This window comes from Thalassophryne amazonica, chromosome 5 (assembly GCF_902500255.1).
Source record: "Thalassophryne amazonica chromosome 5, fThaAma1.1, whole genome shotgun sequence".
In the NCBI taxonomy this organism is placed as follows: domain Eukaryota; kingdom Metazoa; phylum Chordata; class Actinopteri; order Batrachoidiformes; family Batrachoididae; genus Thalassophryne; species Thalassophryne amazonica.
The window spans coordinates 1,398,481-1,423,309 of record NC_047107.1 but is presented as its reverse complement, the minus strand read 5'-3'; the positions used below and the strand labels follow the sequence as shown (position 1 = coordinate 1,423,309).

The window sequence follows — 24,829 nt, the reverse complement described above, 5'->3', positions numbered from 1 at the left end:
ACTGACGTCACCAAACTCCACCTATTTAGGGTGTGTAACTTTACAGAAAACTTCATGTCCTCAGAGGGCAGACAGAAATGATTCAACTATTTAAACACATTAATTCATTTGAAATACTGTTTGTTCTCAGACACTCAAATGGACACCCATTATTAATAGTCAGTTAAACACATCCTTTGGATAAACAGAGTACTTCAACATCAGCATTTTAGATACTGCAGAAAGCTCACACACACACATCAGTTAAATTGAGCACATGTCAATAAACTGGAATAATTTCGTGCAACGCATTTTGTTTGAATAATAAATGCAAACAACATTACAAGTCTTTAGATAGAAATGAAAGAAATACTGATCTAAATTTTTATTTCAAAGGTCTTTTCCTTTGCTTTAAACAAAGAAAGTAGTTAGTTGTGGAGACTCAAAGATTTATGGCCACATCTTGTCGTGGGAGAAGTTTTGCAGTCTTGAGAGGTTCCTGCCTTAGTTTGGTCATAAAGTTTGGGTTTTCCTGGTCTGGAGAAGCTCAGATTCTGACGTGAAGCCATTATAAGGTCATGTAATTCATAATGACTGAAAATTCACTGATAAAAATGAGGGCTTCTCTTTGAAGAACTTTGAATTATGGCTTTGTTTTTATCTCTGCGAAGCAGTGTTGGATCATCGTGACGTCTCCAAAACTTATCTGAAGATCTCCAGATGACTTAGGAATTTCTCAACTGGGGTGGAAACACAGTCTCTGTCTCCAGTTGCACTCAGTTTTTTGTGGCATTAATGTACTTTATTTAATTAGGCGAATCGAGGCCATGGCGCTACATGTGTAAACGCAGCATTACAGAGCAGACGTTGAGACATCGCCCCAGTGATGCTACAGGAAGTCATGGATCAGTTCTCATGGTGTCCATAGGAAATCTCGGAGCATGAGCATGCGGTCGTGTCGCACAGCGGGCAGAGTTCAGCTTAGACCTCAATGGGTCTGATCCCCGATGACTTTGGGATCTCTGACCCCTTTAAGATGCAGCCTGATGCTGCCAGGCCTCAGCTAACCTTGCTAAGCCCTCATTCATCCATCAAGCCCATCCTCACCCGCTTTATTTTGTGGTCTATTCTCATTTCTTTCTTTCGACAAGGAGCTGAAATGCACAGAAAAACGAAACACAGAGAAATGGTCTTTAGTATCCCAACCCCCCGTCCATGTCGTGTTGTGTTCAGGGGGTCGATTTCATTTTCTTGTTTTTCTTGTCTGTTACTTCTGTTTCTTGTTTTATGGATTATTTTTCCTCCCTAAAGACAAATGGAATTTTTATCATTTGCTTTTATTGTTTTTCATTTGGATTCTGGAAGTATTTGAAGGGTTGAAGTTGATTTTTGCTTTTCTAATCGACTCTCTGTTGTCTTTCTGCTCTGAAGATCATTGGGAACTCGCCGTCACGTGGATGCACTGATCGCCTGGACCACTCGGGGCGGAGTCCGGTCCAAATGGGCACGCCCCCTCAGCGGCGGCCCATCCCGTCCATTGGTTAGTGAGGTCACCACATGAGGAGGAGCCCCAGCCACACCTGCAGGGCCTCTGATGTTTGTGCTGTTTGTGGCATGTGTGTGAGCTGAGCCGTGTGTGTCTCCCATAACCCTTAGAAAGACAAAGACCACGCTGTTAGCCATCCATCTCCTTCAGCTGTCAGTGTTCACATGCTCTCCTGCAGGACGCTGACACCAGAAGCTCCTCCTGTGCTCCTCTTTTCTGAGGTTCCACTTTGATTTAGGAGCATTGTTGTTTTACACCGACTGACTCCAGAGTGAAATCTAACCTTCATGGTCCTCCTGTCTCAGCACGCGTGAATGCACCGCGGGTGTGTGTGTGTGTGTGTGTGTGTGTGTGTGTGTGTGTGTGTGTGTGTGTGTGTGTGTGTGTGTGTGTGTGTGTGTGTGTGTGTGTGTGTGTGTGTGTGTGTGTGTCTGACTGTAACGTTGTGGTTGGTGTTTCCCGTAGAGATCACCATGGACAGTAACAGTGAGGGGAGTGAGGGGAACCTCTCACCTGTCAAGGAGGATGTTTACTATGGCAGTGTAGCTCGCCGCAGGATGTGGCGATCTGTGTCGTCAGAGCAACAATATGGTATGTGGTGCAAGATCACAGCTCACCTTGACAAATGACAGCAAAGACCACCAGTCCTCTTTCAACACATGACCTTAGCTGAGAAAGCTGACGGGACACAGAGAGAGAGGCTGAAAAATGGAAATCCACAAATCATCCACATCCCACTCCTCTTCCCACTCCTCCTCTTCCCACTCCTCCTTCCCACTCCTCTTCCCACTCCTCTTCCCACTCCTCCTCTTCCAACTCCTCCTCCCACTCCTCTTCCCACTCCTCTTCCCACTCCTCCTCTTCCCACTCCTCCTCCTCCTCTTCCCAGTCCTCCTCCTCCTCCCACTCCTCTTCCCACTCCTCCTCCTCCTCCTCCTCCCACTCCTCTTCCCACTCCTCCTCCTCCTCCTCTTCCCACTCCTCTTCCCACTCCTCCTCCTCCTCTTCCCAGTCCTCCTCCTCCTCCCACTCCTCTTCCCACTCCTCCTCCTCCCACTCCTCTTCCCACTCCTCCTCCTCCTCTTCCAACTCCTCCTCCCACTCCTCTTCCCACTCCTCCTCTTCCCACTCCTCCTCCTCCTCTTCCCAGTCCTCCTCCTCCCACTCCTCTTCCCACTCCTCCTCTTCCCACTCCTCCTCCTCCTCTTCCCACTCCTCCTCCCACTCCTTTTCCCACTCCTCCTCCTCCTCTTCCCAGTCCTCCTCCTCCTCCCACTCCTCCTCTTTCCACTCCTCCTCCTCCTCCTCTTCCAACTCCTCCTCCCACTCCTCTTCCCACTCCTCCTCTTCCCACTCCTCCTCCTCCTCTTCCCACTCCTCTTCCCACACCTCTTCCACTCCTCCTCCTCCTCTTCCCACTCCTCCTCCTCCCACTCCTCTTCCCACTCCTCCTCCTCCTCTTCCCAGTCCTCCTCCTCCTCCCACTCCTCTTCCCACTCCTCCTCTTCCCACTCCTCCTCCTCCTCCTCTTCCAACTCCTCCTCCCACTCCTCTTCCCACTCCTCCTCCTCCTCTTCCCACTCCTCCTCCTCCTCTTCCCACTCCTCTTCCCACACCTCTTCCCACTCCTCCTCCTCCTCTTCCCACTCCTCCTCCTCCTCTTCCAACTCCTCCTCCCACTCCTCTTCCCACTCCTCCTCCTCTTTCCCAGTCCTCCTCCTCCTCCCACTCCTCTTCCCACTCCTCCTCTTCCCACTCCTCCTCCTCCTCTTCCAACTCCTCCTCCCACTCCTCTTCCCACTCCTCCTCTTCCCACTCCTCCTCCTCCTCTTCCAGTCCTACTCCTCCTCCCACTCCTCTTCCCACTCCTCCTCCTCCTCTTCCCCACTCCTCCTCCTCCCACTCCTCTTCCCACTCCTCCTCCTCCTCTTCCCACTCCTCCTCCTCCTCCTTCCAACTCCTCCTCCCACTCCTCTTCCCACTCCTCCTCTTTCCACTCCTCCTCCTCCTCTTCCCAGTCCTCCTCCTCCTCCCACTCCTCCTCCTCCCACTCCTCTTCCCACTCCTCCTCCTCCTCTTCCCACTCCTCCTCCCACTCCTCTTCCCACTCCTCCTCTTCCCCACTCCTCTTCCCACTGCTCTTCTCCCCACTCCTCTTCCCACTCCTCCTCTTCCCACTCCTCCTCCCACTCCTCCTCTTCCCAACTCCCTCCTCCCACTCCTCCTCCCCCTCCTCCTCCCACTCCTCCTCCTCCTCTTCCCACTCCTCCTCCCACTCCTCCTCTTCCCACTCCTCCTCCTCCTCTTCCACTTTCTCTTCCCCACGCTCCTCTTCCCACTCCCTCCACTCCCACTCCTCTTCCCACTCCTCCTCCCACTCCTCTTCCCACCTCCTCCATTCCACTCCTCCTCACTCCTCTTCCCACTCCTCCTCTTCCCACTCCTCCTCCTCCTCTTCCCACTCCTCTTCCCACTCCTCCTCTTCCCACTCCCCTCTTCCAAACTCCTCCCCCTCCTCTTCCCACTCCTCCTCCTCCCCTCCTCCTCTTCCCACTCCTCCTCCTCCTCTTCCCACTCCTCCTCCCACTCCTCTTCTCACTCCTCTTCCCACTCCTCCTCTTCCCACTCCTCCTCCTCCTCTTCCCACTCCTCTTCCCACTCCTCCTCTTCCCACTCCTCCTCTTCCCACTCCTCCTCCCACTCCTCTTCCCACTCCTCTTCCCACTCCTCCTCTTCCAACTCCTCCTCCCACTCCTCTTCCCACTCCTCCTCTTCCCACTCCTCCTCCTCCTCTTCCCAGTCCCTCCTCCTCCTCCCACTCCTCTTCCCACTCCTCCTCCTCCTCCACTCCTCTTCCCCACTCCTCCTCCTCCTCCTCTTCCCACTCCTCCTCCCACTCCTCTTCCCCCTCCTCCTCCTCTTCCCAGTCCTCCTCCTCCTCCCACTCCTCTTCCCACTCCTCCTCCTCCTCTTCCAACTCCTCCTCCCCACTCCTCTTCCCACTCCTCCTCTTCCCACTCCTCCTCCTCCTCTTCCCAGTCCTCCTCCTCCCACTCCTCTTCCCACTCCTCCTCCCACTCCTCTTCCCACTCCTCCTCTTCCCACTCCTCTTCCCACTCCTTCTCCCACTCCTCTTCCCACTCCTCCTCTTCCCACTCCTCCTCTTCCCACTCCTCCTCCACTCCTCCTCTTCCAACTCCTCCTCCCACTCCTCTTCCCACTCCTCCTCCTCCTCCTCCCAGTCCTCTTCCCACTCCTCCTCCTCCTCTTCCCACTCCTCTTCCCACTCCTCCTCTTCCCACTCCTCCTCCTCCTCTTCCCACTCCTCTTCCCACTCCTCCTCTTCCCACTCTTCCTCTTCCCACTCCTCCTCTTCCACTCCTCCTCCCACTCCTCTTCCCACTCCTCCTCCTCCTCCTCCTCCTCCCCCACTCCCTCTTCCCACTCCTCCTCCTCCTCTTCCCACTCCTCCTCCCACTCCTCTTCCCCCACTCCTCCTCTTCCCACTCCTCCTCTTCCCACTCCTCCTCCCACTCCTCTTCCCACTCCTCTTCCCACTCCTCCTCTTCCAACCCCTCCTCCCACTGCTCTTCCCACTCCTCTTCCCACTCCTCCTCTTCCCACTACTCTCCTCCTCCTTCTCTTCCAGTCCTCCCCCTCCTCCCACTCCTCTTCCCACTCCTCCTCCTCCTCCTCCTCCTCCCACTCCTCTTCCCCTCCTCCTCCTCCTCCTCCTCTTCCCACTCCTCCTCCCCCCTCTTCCCCCTCCTCCTCCTCCTCTTCCCAGTCCTCCTCCTCCTCCCACTCCTCTTCCCACTCCTCCTCCTCCTCCCACTCCTCTTCCCACTCCTCCTCCTCCTCTTCCACTCCTCCTCCCCCTCCTCTTCCCCCTCCTCCTCCTCCCCCTCCTCTTCCCCCCTCCTCCTCCTCTTCCCACTCCTCCTCCCACTCCTCCTCTTCCCTCCCCTCCCTCCTCTTCCCACTCCTCTTCCCACTCCTCCTCCCACTCCTCTCCCCTCCTCCTCCTCCTCTTCCCACTCCTCTTCCCACTCCTCCTCCTCCTCCTCCCACTCCTCTTCCCACTCCTCCTCCTCTTCCCACTCCTCCCACTCCTCTTCCCACTCCTCTTCCCACTCCTCCCTCCTCTTCCCCCTCCTCCTCCTCTCCCTCCTCCTCCCACTCCTCCCACTCCTCCCTTCCCACTCCTCCTCCTCCTCTTCCCACTCCTACTCCCACTCCTTTTCCCACTCCTCCTCCTCCTCTTCCCAGTCCTCCTCCTCCTCCCACTCCTCCTCTTTCCACTCCTCCTCCTCCTCCTCTTCCAACTCCTCCTCCCACTCCTCTTCCCACTCCTCCTCTTCCCACTCCTCCTCCTCCTCTTCCCACTCCTCTTCCCACACCTCTTCCCACTCCTCCTCCTCCTCTTCCCACTCCTCCTCCTCCCACTCCTCTTCCCACTCCTCCTCCTCCTCTTCCCAGTCCTCCTCCTCCTCCCACTCCTCTTCCCACTCCTCCTCTTCCCACTCCTCCTCCTCCTCTTCCAACTCCTCCTCTTCCCACTCCTCCTCCTCCTCTTCCCAGTCCTCCTCCTCCTCCTCTTCCCACTCCTCTTCTCACTCCTCCTCCTCCCCTCCTGCCTTTCTCAGCCACTCTGCCCTTTTGCACCCTTACTTTTGCATGACGTTTTCACATTAAAAGCATCATTACTGGATGTTCATTTCACTCCACCATCAAAATCAAGTAGCGTATTTTCTGGAGTACGAGGCACACCTTGTTTCTAAATATGGAACTCACTTTGCAACACAGTGTTTCCCTGGAGGCAAGTTTTACAGCGGACACAAGCTCAGTGTAGAACGATGCACCACCATAGACATTATATACGTAGACGCCTCATGACTTGCTGCAACGTAATCAAGTGTCACCACCATATTGGATGGGTCTCTTCACAATAGCACCAGAGTCAACCGGGCTCAGTGGACAGTGAGCAGATTTGTTGGTATTTCATGCTCCCTGCGGTTGCAATAACCGGTGCAGTATAGAAACCAGATGGTGTGGGATTAACTTTCATAAAGAAGACTGAAGAATAATTTTACCATTTGTATCATTATGTCATGGTAACAAACGGTACTTACATGTAGCATTATTCCAGCAGGAACTGGTCCCCTCTCTCATTAGCTGTGTTTCTATCCAACTAGTATCACAACTCAAGCAAATTTTCGCATGCAAAAAAAAAAAAAAAAAATATATATATATATATATATATATATATATATATATATATATATATATATATATATATATATATATATATATATTCGACACGCCTAAAATAATAGTTTTTGTTTGTTTGTTTTTTTGCATGGGAGCACTTAGGCTGTGAGGATTTGTCTCACCTTGATCCAGCACACGGTTTTACACATCTTGAACGTGCGTGTGTTTTTGATTCATCCTTGTAACAAAACCAGATGAGCAAAGCAGAGGAAATTAAAGTGATGTCCCGTGTGTGTGTGTGTGTGTGTCTGTCTGTCTGTATTTTTTATTTGTGTTTGTCTGTCTGTTTGTCTGTCTGTCTGTCTGTCTGTTTGCCTGTTTGTCTGTCAGTTTGTCTGTCTGTCTTTGTTTGTTTGTCTGTTTGTGTGTTTGTCTGTCTGCTTGTCTGTCTGTCTGTTTGTTTGTTTATGTATTTGTCTGTTTGTTTGTCTGTTTGTTTGTCTGTTTGCTTGTTTGTTTGTTTGTCTGTCAGTTTGTCTGTCTGTCTGTCTGTTTGACTGTTTGTTTGTCTGTCTGTCTGTTTGTTTGTCTATTTGCTTGTTTGTCTCTCTGTCTATTTGTTTGTCTGTTTGTTTGTTTGTCTCTTTGTCTGTCTGTCTGTTTGTTTGTCTGTTTGCTTGTTTGTTTGTCTGTGTGTCTGTTTGTCTGTTTATTTGTTTGTTTGTTTATTTGTTTGTTTGTCTTTGATGTTTGCTTGTCTGTTTGTTTGCTTGTCTGTTTGTTTGTTTATTTGTCTGTTTGTCTTTGATGTTTGCTTGTCTGTTTGTTTGTTTGTCTGTTTGTTTGTTTGTCTTTGTCTGTTTATTTATTTGTTTGTTTGTTTCTTTGTTTGTCTGTTTGTTTGTCTTTGTCTGTTTGCTTGTCTGTTTGTTTGTCTGTTTATTTGTTTGTTTGTTTGTCTTTGTCTGTTTGTTTGTTTCTTTGTTTGTCTGTTTGTTTGTCTGTTTATTTGTTTGTTTGTTTGTCTGTCTGTTTGTTTGTTTCTTTGTTTGTCTGTTTGTTTGTCTTTGTCTGTTTGCTTGTCTTTGTCTGTTTATTTGTTTGTTTGTCTTTGTCTGTTTATTTGTTTGTCTGTCTTTGTTTGTTTGTCTGTCTGTTTGTTTGTCTGTTTATTTGTTTGTTTGTTTGTTTGTCTGTTTGTTTGTCTGTTTGTCTTTGATATTTGCTTGTCTGTTTGTTTGCTTGTCTGTTTATTTGTTTGTTTATTTGTCTGTTTATTTATTTGTTTGTTTGTCTTTGTCTGTCTGTTTGTTTCTTTGTTTGTCTGTTTGTTTGTCTTTGATGTTTGCTTGTCTGTTTGTTTGTCTGTTTGTCTGTTTATTTGTTTGTTTGTCTTTGTCTGTCTGTTTGTTTCTTTGTTTGTCTGTTTGTTTGTCTTTGTCTGTTTATTTGTTTGTCTGTCTTTGTTTGTTTGTCTGTCTGTTTGTTTGTCTGTTTATTTGTTTGTTTGTTTGTCTGTTTGTTTGTCTGTTTGTCTTTGATATTTGCTTGTCTGTTTGTTTGCTTGTCTGTTTATTTGTTTGTTTATTTGTCTGTTTATTTATTTGTTTGTTTGTCTTTGTCTGTCTGTTTGTTTCTTTGTTTGTTTGTTTGTCTTTGATGTTTGCTTGTCTGTTTGTTTGTCTGTTTGTCTCTTTATTTGTTTGTTTGTCTGTTTATTTGTTTGTTTGTCTTTGTCTGTCTGTTTCTTTGTTTGTCTGTTTGTCTGTTTATTTGTTTGTTTGTCTATTTATTTGTTTGTCTTTGTCTGTTTGTTTCTTTGTCTTTGTCTGTTTGTTTGTTTGTTTGTTTGTCTTTGTCTGTTTGTTTCTTTGTTTGTCTTTGTCTGTTTGCTTGTCTGTTTGTTTGTCTGTTTATTTGTTTGTTTGTCTTTGTTTGTTTGTCTGTTTGTCTGTCTTTTTGTCTGTTTTTTTGTTTGTTTCTCTGTTTGTCTGCTCATTTGCTTGTTCATCTGTTTGTTTGTCTCTTTGTTTGCTTGTTTGTTTGCTTGTTTGTCTGTTTTTTTGTCTGTGAACAGCCTGGAACCAACAATTTTTCATATATTATTATGAAAGTTTTACTGAAGATTCATATCCTGACACGCAAGAAGTGATTCAGTTTTCAAGGTAAAAGGTCAAAGTCAGGAAAAATCTTGGAAAAATGGGAAAAAATCCCTCTCTTTAACACTGAATGGATTTTCTAAAATTCATCACTCTGTCAAAAAAGATCAAATGTCTTTCATATTTGAGAGTGTTATGTAGGATGGTCTCCTTTATCGCCTGATCCAGATCTGATCCAGATTGCATATTTTGTGAACATTTAAATTTAACATTGAAAACCCCATTTAATGTATATTTTACATTATATCTTAATCAAACGTGTCCCAATTACTCGCATGTTTGAAAGTGAAGTGCAGACTGGTACTCACCATCACCTGACACAGTATGATCTGGTGTCACCAACCCATCGGTCCCCGCTAAAAATCAGTCAGCCTGCCTTCACTGCGCAGGCCTCATTTGGGACCACAGCAGCTCATCTGAGTCTGAATCTCTGAGTCTGACTCTCTACACCCATAGCCATCAAAGGAAATAGTGTGATTATTTACCATCAGATGAAAAATCATTCTGAAGTCAGTGTTAAGCAGAAACGAAGTGATAATCGGTGAATCGCTGCTGACGCTCAGAAATGACTCATGCACAGTGAAGGCAGGGGGACCAGTTTTTAGGGAGGACCGATTGGTCTGCAACACAGGATTTTGGATTTTGTGGACATTTGAATTTAATATTGAAATACTCATTTAGTACACATTTTGCATTATATCTCGATCAAAAGTGCCTCAATCACTCTCATTTTTTTGTTATTTATTTACCCGCACCACCAAAATTGGTTAGAGGTTCCAGTTTTATGTCTGTTTGCCTTCCAGTTATCAGCTGGAAACCAAGTGTCAAAAAACAAAGACAAATTGTACATAGATCTAACCAAAGTTGTATGAAAACTATCTAAAAAAGAATTTAGAAACTGAAAAAGTTAAAAAAAATCCCTGAAACACCACAAAAAAAACTTTGATTCAAGTGCATGAACTAAACACATCCTCATGACATTTGATCACATCTACTTTTTCTTATGAAAAGTCACTTCTAACAGGACTTTGACCTAGAAATTTTTTTCCAAGGTAAAAATTTGTGGACTTAGAAACTAGTGTTGGCGAGGTTTGCGCTCTATTTGTTGTCATTGTTGTTAATAGTTACGGCACAATTTTTCAATACATAAGTTGGAGGAACTCTCAAATTAATAATAAAAAAAGACTCGTACTCCGGAACATACGGCATACTGAACATCACCAAAAGTCATATTTCAGTTGTTTTAGTGTTGAATGTGTTCAGACATTTTTCTCGTCAGCACTGCTGCCATTGGAACATTGAAACAAACACGGTGATCCAGGAGAAGCATCAGGTTCATCTCTTTCCCCTCACTGTCCCTGATACCTGCATCACCACAAACTGCTGCTATTTCATCAGGTTCTGTGTGCGTGCATGGGTGGGCGCATTATGTGTGTGTGTGTGTGTGTGTGTGTGTGTCTGTTTACAACAGGCATCATGCAGTTTTTTTCTTATACATTTATATATGGGGTGCTGCACGTAAAACCCCAATTCCAATTAAGTTGGGACGTTGTGTAAAATGTAAATACAAACAGAATACAATGATTTTCAAATCCTCTTCAACCTATATTTAATTGAATACACCACAAAGACAAGATATTTAATGTTCAAACTGATAAACTTTATTGTTTTTGTGCAAATATTTGCTCATTTTGAAATGGATGCCTGCAACATATTTCAAAAAAGTTGGGACGGGGCAACAAAAGACTGGGAAAGTTGATGAATGCTCAAAGAACACCTGTTTGGAAAGAGGTAAGTGTCATGATTGGGTATAAAAGGAGCATCTCCAAAAGTCTCAGCCATTCACACGCAAAGATGGGGTGAGGATCACCACTTTGTGAACAACTGCATGAAAAAATAGTCCAACAGTTTAAGAACAATGTTTCTCCACCTTCAATTGCAAGGAATTTAGGGATTCCATCATCTACAGTCCATAATATAATCAGTCAGTTAACACAGTTCGTCGCTACATCTACAAGTGCAAGTTAAAACTCTACCATGCAAAGTGAAATCAACAACATCCAGAAACACCGCCGCCTTCTCTGGGCCCAAATTGTTTTTGGAAATCATGGAAGTCGTGTCCTCTGGACAAAAGAGAAAAAAGACCATCCAGATTGTTACAACAATGTCGGACTCTGTAGTTTTCTCTGGGCCCCTCCCCAATTGGACCGGGAGTGACATGTTTAGCCGCATGTTCTCCTTGAATTGCTGGCTGTCTGAGTGGTGTCCAAAAAATGAGGTGGGCTTCATAGATAATTGGCAAAGCTTCTGGGGAAAACCTGGTCTTGTTAGGAGAGACAACATCCATCCCACTTTGGATGGAGCAGCTCTCATTTCTAGAAATCTGGCCAATTTTCTTAAATCCTCCAAACCGTGACTATTCAGGGTTGGGACCAGGAAGCAGAGTTGTAGTCTTACACACCTCTCTGCAGCTTCTCTCCCCCTGCCATCCCCTCATTACCCCATCCCCGTAGAGACGGTGCCTGCTCCCAGACCACCAATAACCAGCAAAAATCTATTTAAGCAAAAAAATTCAAAAAGAAAAAATAATATAGCACCTTCAACTGCACCACAGACTAAAACAGTTAAATGTGGTCTATTAAACATTAGGTCTCTCTCTTCTAAGTCCCTGTTGGTAAATGATATAATAATTGATCAACATATTGATTTATTCTGCCTAACAGAAACCTGGTTACAGCAGGATGAATATGTTAGTTTAAATGAGTCAACACCCCCGAGTCACACTAACTGTCAGAATGCTCGTAGCACGGGCCGGGGCGGAGGATTAGCAGCAATCTTCCATTCCAGCTTATTAATTAATCAAAAACCCAGACAGAGCTTTAATTCATTTGAAAGCTTGTCTCTTAGTCTTGTCCATCCAAATTGGAAGTCCCAAAAACCAGTTTTATTTGTTATTATCTATTGTCCATCTGGTCGTTACTGTGAGTTTCTCTGTGAATTTTCAGACCTTTTGTCTGACTTAGTGCTTAGCTCAGATAAGATAATTATAGTGGGCGATTTTAACATCCACACAGATGCTGAGAATGACAGCCTCAACACTGCATTTAATCTATTATTAGACTCTATTGGCTTTGCTCAAAAAGTAAATGAGTCCACCCACCACTTTAATCATATCTTAGATCTTGTTCTGACTTATGGTATGGAAATAGAAGACTTAACAGTATTCCCTGAAAACTCCCTTCTGTCTGATCATTTCTTAATAACATTTACATTTACTCTGATGGACTACCCAGCAGTGGGGAATAAGTTTCATTACACTAGAAGTCTTTCAGAAAGCGCTGTAACTAGGTTTAAGGATATGATTCCTTCTTTATGTTCTCTAATGCCATATACCAACACAGTGCAGAGTAGCTACCTAAACTCTGTAAGTGAGATAGAGTATCTCGTCAATAGTTTTACATCCTCATTGAAGACAACTTTGGATGCTGTAGCTCCTCTGAAAAAGAGAGCTTTAAATCAGAAGTGTCTGACTCCATGGTATAACTCACAAACTCGTAGCTTAAAGCAGATAACCCGTAAGTTGGAGAGGAAATGGCGTCTCACTAATTTAGAAGATCTTCACTTAGCCTGGAAAAAGAGTCTGTTGCTCTATAAAAAAGCCCTCCGTAAAGCTAGGACATCTTTCTACTCATCAGTAATTGAAGAAAATAAGAACAACCCCAGGTTTCTTTTCAGCACTGTAGCCAGGCTGACAAAGAGTCAGAGCTCTATTGAGCTGAGTATTCCATTAACTTTAACTAGTAATGACTTCATGACTTTCTTTGCTAACAAAATTTTAACTATTAGAGAAAAAATTACTCATAACCATCCCAAAGACATATCGTTATCTTTGGCTGCTTTCAGTGATGCCGGTATTTGGTTAGACTCTTTCTCTCCGATTGTTCTGTCTGAGTTATTTTCATTAGTTACTTCATCCAAACCATCAACATGTTTATTAGACCCCATTCCTACCAGGCTGCTCAAGGAAGCCCTACCATTATTTAATGCTTCGATCTTAAATATGATCAATCTATCTTTGTTAGTTGGCTATGTACCACAGGCTTTTAAGGTGGCAGTAATTAAACCATTACTTAAAAAGCCATCACTTGACCCAGCTATCTTAGCTAATTATAGGCCAATCTCCAACCTTCCTTTTCTCTCAAAAATTCTTGAAAGGGTAGTTGTAAAACAGCTAACTGATCATCTGCAGAGGAATGGTCTATTTGAAGAGTTTCAGTCAGGTTTTAGAATTCATCATAGTACAGAAACAGCATTAGTGAAGGTTACAAATGATCTTCTTATGGCCTCGGACAGTGGACTCATCTCTGTGCTTGTTCTGTTAGACCTCAGTGCTGCTTTTGATACTGTTGACCATAAAATTTTATTACAGAGATTAGAGCATACCATAGGTATTAAAGGCACTGCGCTGCGGTGGTTTGAATCATATTTGTCTAATAGATTACAATTTGTTCATGTAAATGGGGAATCTTCTTCACAGACTAAAGTTAATTATGGAGTTCCACAAGGTTCTGTGCTAGGACCAATTTTATTCACTTTATACATGCTTCCCTTAGGCAGTATTATTAGACGGTATTGCTTAAATTTTCATTGTTACGCAGATGATACCCAGCTTTATCTATCCATGAAGCCAGAGGACACACACCAATTAGCTAAACTGCAGGATTGTCTTACAGACATAAAGACATGGATGACCTCTAATTTCCTGCTTTTAAACTCAGATAAAACTGAAGTTATTGTACTTGGCCCCACAAATCTTAGAAACATGGTGTCTAACCAGATCCTTACTCTGGATGGCATTACCCTGACCTCTAGTAATACTGTGAGAAATCTTGGAGGATATGTCATTCAAAGCGCATATTAAACAAATATGTAGGACTGCTTTTTTGCATTTACGCAATATCTCTAAAATCAGAAAGGTCTTGTCTCAGAGTGATGCTGAAAAACTAATTCATGCATTTATTTCCTCTAGGCTGGACTATTGTAATTCATTATTATCAGGTTGTCCTAAAAGTTCCCTAAAAAGCCTTCAGTTAATTCAAAATGCTGCAGCTAGAGTACTGACGGGGACTAGAAGGAGAGAGCATATCTCACCCATAATGGCCTCTCTTCATTGGCTTCCTGTTAATTCTAGAATAGAATTTAAAATTCTTCTTCTTACTTATAAGGTTTTGAATAATCAGGTCCCATCTTATCTTAGGGACCTCGTAGTACCATATCACCCCAATAGAGTGCTTCGCTCTCAGACTGCAGGCTTACTTGTAGTTCCTAGGGTTTGTAAGAGTAGAATGGGAGGCAGAGCCTTCAGCTTTCAGGCTCCTCTCCTGTGGAACCAGCTCCCAATTCAGATCAGGGAGACAGACACCCTCTCTACTTTTAAGATTAGGCTTAAAACTTTCCTTTTTGCTAAAGCTTATAGTTAGGGCTGGATCAGGTGACCCTGAACCATCCCTTAGTTATGCTGCTATAGACGTAGACTGCTGGGGGGTTCCCATGATGCACTGTTTCTTTCTCTTTTTGCTCTGTATGCACCACTCTGCATTTAATCATTAGTGATCGATCTCTGCTCCCCTCCACAGCATGTCTTTTTTTCCTGGTTCTCTCCCTCAGCCCCAACCAGTCCCAGCAGAAGACTGCCCCTCCCTGAGCCTGGTTCTGCTGGAGGTTTCTTCCTGTTAAAGGGAGTTTTTCCTTCCCACTGTAGCCAAGTGCTTGCTCACAGGGGGTCGTTTTGACCGTTGGGGTTTTACATAATTATTGTATGGCCTTGCCTTGCAGTGTGAGGCGCCTTGGGGCAACTGTTTGTTGTGATTTGGCGCTATATAAAAAAATTGATTGATTGATTGATTGATTACCAGAGCAAAGTTCAAAAGCCACCATCTGTGATGGTATGGTGGTGTGTTAGTGCCCATGGCATGGACAACTTACACATCTGTGATGGCACCATCAATGCTGAAAGGTACATCCAGGTTTTGGACCAACACATGCCATCCAAGTCTTTTTCAGGGACATCCCTGCTTATTTCAGCAAGACAATGCCAAGACACATTCTGCACGTGTTACAACAGCGTGGCTTCGTAGTAAAAGAGTGCGGGTACTAGACTGGCCTGCCTGCAGTCCAGACCTGTCGCCCATTAAAAATGTGTGGCGCATTATGAAGCACAAAATACCCCGGACTGTTGAACAACTGAAGTCGTACATCAAGCAAGAATGGGAAAGAATTCCATCTACAAAGCTTCACCAATTAGTGTCCTCAGTTCCCAAACGCTTATTGAGTGTTGTTAGAAGGAAAGGTGATGTAACACAGTGGTAAACATACCACTGTCCCAGGTTTTTAGAAACGTGTTGCAGGCATCCATTTCAAAATGAGCAAATATTTGCACAAAAACAATAAAGTTTATCAGTTTGAACATTAAATATCTTGTCTTTGTGGTGTATTCAATTGAATATAGGTTGAAGAGGATTTGCAAATCATTGTATTCTGTTTTTATTTACATTTTACACAACGTCCCAACTTCACTGGAACTGGGGTTGTATGTCCTGCAGTGAGCGGCTGAGAGAGCTGAGGGAACCTCACACTATGGTTCTGCTCCTCATCAGACTCTTCCCTCTTTGACATACTGACATGCTTCATTCCCAATAGTTTGCCAACAGTTGCATACGATTGGGGGTTCTTGATAAACATCCCCAAAGTGCATGTGCAACTTTTTCTGCTACTATCAAAACTTTTGCATAAACTTGCTTGTTTTGATTTCTGTGACTCCCTGCCCTGTGTTCTGCTTAAAGGATAAGTTCACTTTTTAATTATTCAATTTGGTTTATTATACAGCACCAAATCACAACACATCACCGCAGTGCGCTTCACAAGGGTTAGGGCCAACCTTACCAAACCCCTGAGGGAACGCAGCAAGACTGGTCAAGAAATACTCCCTGGAGAGTTTTTGGACTGTTTTTTCAAGCAGACCGGACTCAGAGGGATGATAGCACCAATCATAGCACAAATTAACAAATACAACAAAGCACAGCAAAGAGTTGTTCAACAGGCAAAGAGAGAAATGCTGTTGGGAAGGTGTCGTAACACGGACCCGCAACAGGGGGCGCAAATGAACGGACAATGGATAAGACAAAGAGTAACAATTTAATGTTGTGAAACGCACAACTGGATACAGACAAAAATATATAATGGCAATTAAACACAAGGTGACGTGCGGCAGGCTCGAAGATAGGAGACCTCTGGCGATCGAAGAGCTGGGACCCACACAGCTTCCACCACCAACGGCCTGAAGAACACCGGAGCCGCCAAGTCCTGAGTCCCCAGGTGGTCACCGTCTTCTGTTGCAGACCCTGGTACTGCTGGCAGAAGATGAAAACAGTTAATGGTGAGTGTGTATCCACACACCCAGTAATCCTTCACCCACAGGTCTTCAGGGAGGGAAAACCTCCACCTCTGATACAGAATCACCCGTGCAGCTCCTGACAGTTGCTCCTTGGATGGAGTGAGAGGCGAAGACGTCGCAGACTCTCACTGCACGCCAATCCAATTATGACAGACTTCAGGAATACGGCTGCACACAGAACAATAATTAGTCTCAAAAAGTATGACTTGCAGAGAATTACCTTAAACGGTAGCTGATTTCTCGGCGAGGAGGTGGAGTAATAATCCGGCTTTTGTAGGGAAGGTGGTGATTGGTGACAGCTGGTGTAAATGAGTGACAGCTGTCACTCTCTGTTGTCTCGGCGCCGTCTCATGCTTGAAGCCCGCACTCCAAGCAGGGCGCCGACTGGTGGTGGTGGGCCAGCAGTACCTCCTCTTCAGCGGCCCACACAACAGGACCCCCCCCTCAACGGGCGCCTCCTGGCGCCCGACCAGGCTTGTCCGGGTGTCGGCGGTAGAAATCGGCCAGGAGGGCCAGGTCCAGGATGAAGCTCCTCTTCACCCAGGAGCGTTCTTCGGGTCCGTACCCCTCCCAGTCCACCAGGTATTGAAAACCCCGGCCCTTCCGACGGACGTCCAGGAGCCAACGAACACTCCATGCCGGCTCCCCGTCGATGATACGGGCAGGAGGTGGTACGGGTCCAGGGGTGCAGAGTGGTGAGGCGTGGTATGGTTTCAATCTGGAGACGTGAAACACTGGGTGAATCCACAGTGAAGCTGGGAGTTTTAGCTTCACCGCGTCCGGGCTGAGGATCTTGGCTATGGAAAAAGGTCAGATGAACCGGTCTTTGAGTTTCTGCGATTCAACCTGAAGTGGGATGTCCTTAGTTGATAACCACACCTCCTGCCCAGGCTGGTATGTAGGGGCCGGGGAACGCCGGCGATCTGCATGTGCCTTAGCCCTCATCCGGGTCTGCAACAGGGCAGAACGGGCGGTCCGCCACACCCGGCGGCACCTCCGTAGGTGGGCCTGGACTGAGGGGACCCCGACCTCTCCCTCCACAAGTGGGAACAATGGGGGCTGATACCCCAAACACGCCTCAAAAGGGGAGAGGCCGGTAGCTGATGAGACTTGGCTATTGTGGTCGTACTCGATCCAGGCCAGATGGTCACTCCAAGCCGCCGGATGCGCGGAGGTTACGCAGCGGAGGGCCTGCTCCAACTCCTGGTTCGCCCGCTCTGCCTGGCCGTTCGTCTGTGGGTGATACCCGGACGAGAGACTCACGGTGGCCCCCAGTTCCTTACAAAAACTCCTCCAGACCTGCGAGGAGAACTGGGGACCACGATCCGAAACAATGTCCGATGGTATCCCAGGCAGACGCACGACGTGGTGGACCAGGAGGTCTGCTGTCTCCTGGGCCGTCGGGAGCTTCGGAAGGACCACGAAGTGGGCCGCCTTGGAGAACCGGTCCACTATCGTGAGGATGACGGTGTTGCCCTGGGACGGCAGGAGGCCCGTGACGAAGTCCAGGCCGATGTGAGACCAGGGGCGATGAGGCACAGGCAGGGGCTGGAGGAGGCCCCTGATCTTATGGTGATTTGCCTTGCCCCTAGCACAGGTGGTACAGACCTGGACATAGTCCCGGACGTCGGCTTCCAGTGACACCCACCAGAAGCGCTGCTGGACCACTGCCACGGTCCTACGCACTCCGGGATGACAGGAGAGCTTGGATCCGTGGCAGAAGTCCAAGACAGCAGCCCTGGCCTCTGGTGGGATGTAGAGTCTGTTCTTAGGACCGTTCCCCGGGTCCGGGTTCCTTGCCAGGGCCTCCCGGACGGTCTTTTCCACGTCCCAGGTGAGGGTGGCCACGAAAGTGGACTCGGGAACGATGGTCTCGATGGGGTCTGACAACTCGGCCTTGGCTTCCTCTTCGTGCACCCGGGACAGTGCGTCGGATCGTTGGTTCCTAGTCCCGGGACGGTAGGTGATCCGGAAGTCAAAGCGTCCGAAGAACAGGGACCAGCGGGCTTGCCTGGGGTTCAGCCGCTTGGCGGTCCGGATGTACTCCAGGTTCCGATGGTCCGTGAAAACCGTGAAAGGCACCGTAGCTCCCTCCAACAGGTGTCTCCACTCTTCAAGAGCCTCCTTCACCGCGAGGAGTTCCCGATTGCCCACGTCATAGTTGCGTTCAGTGGGGGTCAACCTGCGGGAAAAGTAGGCACATGGATGGAGAACCTTGTTGGACTCCCCGCTCTGGGACAGCACGGCTCCTATCCCTGAGTCAGAGGCGTCCACCTCCACTATGAACTGGCGAGTAGGATCAGGCTGCACCAGAACTGGTGCAGACGAAAACCGGCGTTTCAACTCCCTAAACGCGGCTTCGCACCGATCCGACCAGGTGAAAGGGACTTTAGTGGAGGTCAGGGCAGTCAGGGGGCTAACAACCTGACTGTAACCTTTAATGAACCTCCGGTAGAAATTTGCAAAGCCGAGGAACTGTTGCAGCTTCCTACGGCTTGTTGGTTGGGGCCAATCTCTCACCGCCGCAACCTTGGCCGGATCCGGGGCGACGGAGTTTGAGGAGATTATGAACCCCAGGAAGGACAAAGACGTGCGGTGGAACTCACACTTCTCGCCCTTCACAAACAACCGGTTCTCTAGTAACCGCTGTAGGACCTGACGTACATGGTGGACATGAGTCTCAGGGTCCGGAGAAAAGATGAGTATATCATCCAGATATACGAAGACAAACTGGTGCAGGAAGTCCCGGAAGATGTCATTAACCAATGCTTGGAACGTCGCGGGGGCATTAGTGAGGCCGAACGGCATGACCAGGTACTCAAAGTGACCTAACGAGGTGTTAAATGCCGTCTTCCATTCGTCTCCCTTCCGGATCCGAACCAGGTGGTACGCATTCCTAAGATCTAGTTTGGTGAACATTTTGGCTCCAAGCAGGGGCGTGAACACCGAATCCAACAGGGGCAATGGGTATCGATTGCGAACCGTAATCTCGTTCAGCCCTCTGTAGTCAATGCATGGACGGAGTCCGCCGTCTTTTTTACCTACAAAAAAGAAACCCACACCCATCGGGGAGGTGGAGTTCCGAATCAACCCGGCGGCTAAGGAGTCCCGGATGTAGGTCTCCATCGATTCGCGTTCCGGACGTGAGAGGTTGTACAATCTACTGGACGGGTACTCAGCGCCCGAGATCAAATCGATGGCACAATCATACGGTCGGTGCGGGGGAAGAGTGAGTGCCAGATCTTTGCTGAAGACGTCAGCAAGATCGTGGTACACCTCGGGCACCGCCGTCAGATTGGGGGGGACTTTGACCTCTTCTTTAGCTGTGATTCCGGGTGGAACCGAGGATCCAAGACACTCCCGGTGGCAGGTTTCGCTCCACTGCGTCACCACCCCAGACGGCCAATCAATCCAGGGATTGTGCTTCACCATCCATGGAAATCCCCAAATCACTCGGGAGGTAGAAGGTGTCACAAAAAACACGATCTCCTCCCTGTGATTCGCAGACACAACCAAGGTCACGGGCTGTGTCTGATGTGTAATTAACGGGAGTAGAGTGCCATCTAGTGCTCGCACCTTCAATGGTGAAGGCAGAGCCACCAGAGGAAGCCCTACTTCCCTTGCCCATCTGCTATCCAGCAGATTCCCTTCTGACCCCGTGTCTACCAGTGCTGGGGCATGAAGGGTTAAATCCCCACTCAGGATTGTTACTGGGATTCGTGCAGATTTATGGGTTTTCCCCGTGTACATATTATGGCCCACCCTTAGCCCAGTTCCTAAGGATGGGCGTTGGAGTTTGATCATTTGGGGCAGTCTTTTAACATGTGCTCACAAGAGCCACAGAAAAAACACTCCCCGCGGGCCAGCCTCCTTTGTCTGATATTTGATTTTAATTTGGCCCTGCTCATGTCCATAGCTTCGTCAGCAGGGGGAGCTGTTGCCACACGGAGCCCTCTGGCAGTGGAACGTGGGGACGACGACACCCTTTCGGACCCGGAGGAAAGAGGGACAGCTTGTGCCCGACCACGCCCCCCGACCTGCTCCCGACGGTGTTCATTCAACCGGTTGTCTAAGCGTATAACCAAATTGATAAACCCGTCGAAATCTTGCGGTTCCTCCTTAGCCAGCAAATGCTCCTTCAGGACCGGAGACAGTCCGTTTACGAAGGCGGCGCGGAGCGCAACGTTATTCCAGCCGGACCTCGCAGCCGCGATGCGGAAGTCGACTGCATAATCAGCTGTGCTCCGGCGCCCCTGTCTCATTGACAGCAGCACGCTCGAGGCGGTCTCGCCTCTGTTGGGATGATCAAACACCTGTTTGAATTCCCGTACAAACCCAGCGTATGACGTCAGGAGCCACGAATTCTGTTCCCAAAGCGCTGTAGCCCAGGCGCGTGCCTCACCTCGAAGCAAATTAATCACATAAGCCACCCGGCTGGCGTCTGATGCGTACATAACTGGACGCTGTGCAAAAACGAGCGAACACTGCATTAAGAAGTCTGCGCACGTTTCGACACAGTCTCCGTACGGTTCTGGAGGGCTTATGTAAGCTTCAGGGGACGGTGGGGGGGTTTGTTGAACGGCCAGTGGAACGTCTGTCTGTGGCCCAGGGCCAGCAGGAGGAGTCACTGCAGCAGCGCTCGAGTCGCGCGCTTCCACTCTGGTGGTGAGAGCCTCCACCCTCCGATTGAGGACTGCATTCTGCTCGGCTACCAGATTTAACTGAGCGGTGAAAGCGGTAAGGATTTGCTGCAGATCACTTACCATGCCTCCTGCTGATGCCTGCGCTCCTTGTTCTCCTATTGGCTGTTCAAGCTGTGGTTGACACCCCTCGGGATCCATGACGAATGGACGAGAAATCCTGTTGGGAAGGTGTCGTAACATGGACCCGCAACAGGGGGCGCAAATGAACGGACAATGGATAAGACAAAGAGTAACAATTTAATGTTGTGAAACGCACAACTGGATACAGATAAAAATATATAATGCCAATTAAACACAAGGTGACGTGCGGGCAGGCTCGAAGATAGGAGACCTCTGGCGATCGAAGAGCTGGGACCCACACTTCTTCCACCACCAATGGCCTGAAGAACACCGGAGCCGCCAAGTCCTGAGTCCCCAGGTGGTCACCGTCTTCTGTTGCAGACCCTGGTACTGCTGGCAGAAGATGAAAACAGTTAATGGTGAGTGTGTATCCACACACCCAGTAATCCTTCACCCACAGGTCTTCAGGGAGGGAAAACCTCCACCTCTGATACAGAATCACCCGTGCAGCTCCTGACAGTTGCTCCTTGGTTGGAGTGAGAGGCGAAGACGTCGCAGACTCTCACTGCACGCCAATCCAATTATGACAGACTTCAGGAATACGGCTGCACACAGAACAATAATTAGTCTCAAAAGTATGACTTGCAGAGAATTACCTTAAACGGTAGCTGATTTCTCGGCGAGGAGGTGGAGTAATAATCCGTTTTTTGTAGGGAAGGTGGTGATTGGTGACAGCTGGTGTAAATGAGTGACAGCTGTCACTCTCTGTTGTCTCGGCGTCCTCTCATGCTTGAAGCCCGCACTCCAAGCAGGGCGCCGACTGGTGGTGATGGGCCAGCAGTACCTCCTCTTCAGCGGCCCACACAACAAATGCTGCAGCGAAGCAACCAATTAGTCATAACCTCCAGTGGTGCAACCAACCAACTGTCGAAAGAGTCGAGCAATAAAGAACATGGACCCATGAAATGGAGCTTAAGATGGGGGGGTTTGCAGTTATGATTCTGGGAACCACATTGCACAACCAGAGAACTTCAGAATGAACTTTTATTGATTTATTTTATAAAAGGTTTGCTTTCTGCAACTATTGTTACTTTAAACTCTCCAAACTGGAAAACTATATATATATATATAATTAAAAAATCTATTTCATGTTTATCTCCATGACATGCAGTGCAGGTAACTCAGTGGATAGAAGCTGTGTCACCAATATGCCAGATTGGGTTTGATTCCTGGTGATGCTACAGTCCCATTCCACCCAGCTGTCAATGAGTGTGTGCCTTGGCTGTGGAACTGACTTGCTATGGATTTGCATCCCATCCACTGAGAGTGCGAGACTTTCTTTGTGGGTTCATGCTATGTGATCCGAGGCCTCGATGTTACAACCTTGGCAGTTCTAGTGGTCAGAACTGAAATGCAGTTGGAAGTATGGTCACCAAAATTTATTATACAGTGGAGGAGAATCTTTAACTGGTTATGGCATAAACATGAAGGAGGAAGCAATCAATCAATCAATCAATTTTTTTATAAGCAGTGGGAAATAACTCAGGAACCAGGAATCCAGAAATAATGTCAGTGGGTGTCTTTTGGAAGCCCACAGACAAAATCTGAAGGGCGGAGTAATAAACTGGTTACTATGAGAAAACTGAGTAGAAAAGGATTTCACAAGGAAGGATATTAACAGCCAATGAGTACCACACAGCAGGATGGAAGAGTCTGGCAAAGGTGGACTCAGAAGCTGGTGAAGATGCTTGATGACACTGATGAGACCCTGGTGTCATACTGTCATAGCTGACCTTCATCAGCCAATCCAAGTGACATAGCACAGAGGGAGAGCACATAGAGAAGGATAAAATGGGGAGAGAACTGGATTGTAACAGTACCCTGTCTCAACAGGGCCACCCTGTCACCCATCAGGCTTAGATAGATAGATAAATTTATTGTCATTACAGCAAGTGCAACGAAATTTCTTCCCACACAATCACCTCAGACAAAATACAGTTAATCCACAATTATTACAAGTTATCAGAATTAGATTTGATTATTTATGTACGCTAAACATTAAGACAGTCCATCATCCGAATTGAGGCAATGTGAATGTGGGGGGGGCAGCAGTGTCCCGCACGCCCGCGGGACACTTGTCGAATGGGTTACTTGAATAGTTGAATGAGCATGATGTAATTGTGTGTAAAAGGAAGGAAATATAAGGAGGTGTGATACCTAGAAATCCTCATTAGGTCCATAACCCTTCCAGTCTGGAGACCCGAGACAAAGTGGTGCACATCTAGCAGCTGGTGCACCAGGAATTCAGGGTGACTGTCCATGAGCCAAGCAGGTGGAGGAGAATTGGACTCTAATGGACAATGCAATGCTTGTCTGCATTGCATTGATGATGGTCCCTCATAAAGAGAAAAGTGGAATAGGCAGTCCAGTATTGTAGGAAATGTGAATGTGGAGGGTGTAATGACTTATCATGAACACTCAGAGAGCATGAGGGCAAGAATGTCTGGATATCATTGTCCAGGTTGGTCCATCGAACGTGTTGCATGACAATTTCCAAAGTGCACTTTGGAAGGGGGGAGGTGATGGTCTAGTGGTTAAGGCGTTGGGCTTGAGACCAGAAGATCCTCGGTTCAAATCCCAACCTGACTGGAAAATCACTAAAGGCCCTTGGGCAAGGTCATTAATCCCCTATTGCTCTTGGTGTGTAGTGAGCTCCTTGTATGGCAGAAGCCTGACATCAGGGTGAATGTGAGGCATAATTTGTAAAGCGCTTTGAGCGTCTGATGCAAATGGAAAAGAGCTATATAAATGCAGTCCATTTATCATTTATCACTTGAAGCGGAGAAGGTAAGTCCGTTGAGATGAATGACACAGTTGAAGGACTTTTGAGCAAGTTTTTGAGTGGAACAAAGAGACAACTCGGTTGTGCCTCCAGATCTGTTTTTTATTCCTTTCAGCTTCCATGTAAGGTTACCTATAATGTAGGTGGTGATATGATGGGTCTGAATCTGTTGCATCATTGGTAGAATTACAAAGTTCAGGCATGTAAACCTGGACAATAAAGCCCCGTTTACACATAGACGGTAAGAGCTGGAGTAACGCAGGATTTGCCTGGATAAATCCAGCGGTACACAGGGCATTATCGGCGGCAGCAGAACACCGCCGTTCTCACGCGCGTCTTAACCTGCGATTGTAAAGGATAGAACTGGGAATTAACCCCCATTGCCTGACGTGTGCCGGATGCTACAGCGTCAAAACGCCGCTTTATCCGGCAGATTTAGCGTCGTTTTATCCGCGTATTTGCGGCTAGTATGGTGCTCGAAATGCCAGTGAAATGCTCCACCCCTTTCCACTGCGAAAACAGCCGGAACTACCGTGAACTTTGGTCTACGTACTACCCGCCGACAAAACCGTCTATGTGTAAACAATGCTTAAGTGATGGTCATATTGCTTGGCGAGCATACAAATGTTTGGCTGTCTGGATCTATGTCAGATTTTTATACTCAGTCCAAACAATAAATTGTACCTCAGTTCCCTCTAACCAGTGTTTCCATTCCTCCACTGCCATTTTCTCTGCCAACAACTCTCTATTTCTGTTATTATGTGTGTAGTTATACTGTGCAGGGGACAAATGATGGGAGAGATTTTTTAAACCTTTTAAAACAGGTGAGTCCCATTGAGATTACAAGATCTCCTGTATAAGAGAGCAATCACTATT

General features: G+C 47.3%; 1 protein-coding gene across 6 annotated transcripts in view; it reads left to right on the top strand.

The window, feature by feature from the left end:
- The window catches only part of rimbp2 (RIMS binding protein 2), a 337,590-nt gene that overhangs the window by 234,284 nt on the left and 78,477 nt on the right, over positions 1–24,829 (top strand). For 5 of the 6 annotated variants that reach the window (XM_034169645.1, XM_034169648.1, XM_034169646.1 and 2 more), the window contains 2 exons: positions 1,411–1,519; positions 1,991–2,116. In XM_034169645.1, the coding sequence (XP_034025536.1) occupies positions 1,411–1,519; positions 1,991–2,116 (235 nt within the window). The remainder of the gene's footprint in view (positions 1–1,410; positions 1,520–1,990; positions 2,117–24,829) is intronic. The other variant, XM_034169642.1, reaches the window with a different exon arrangement.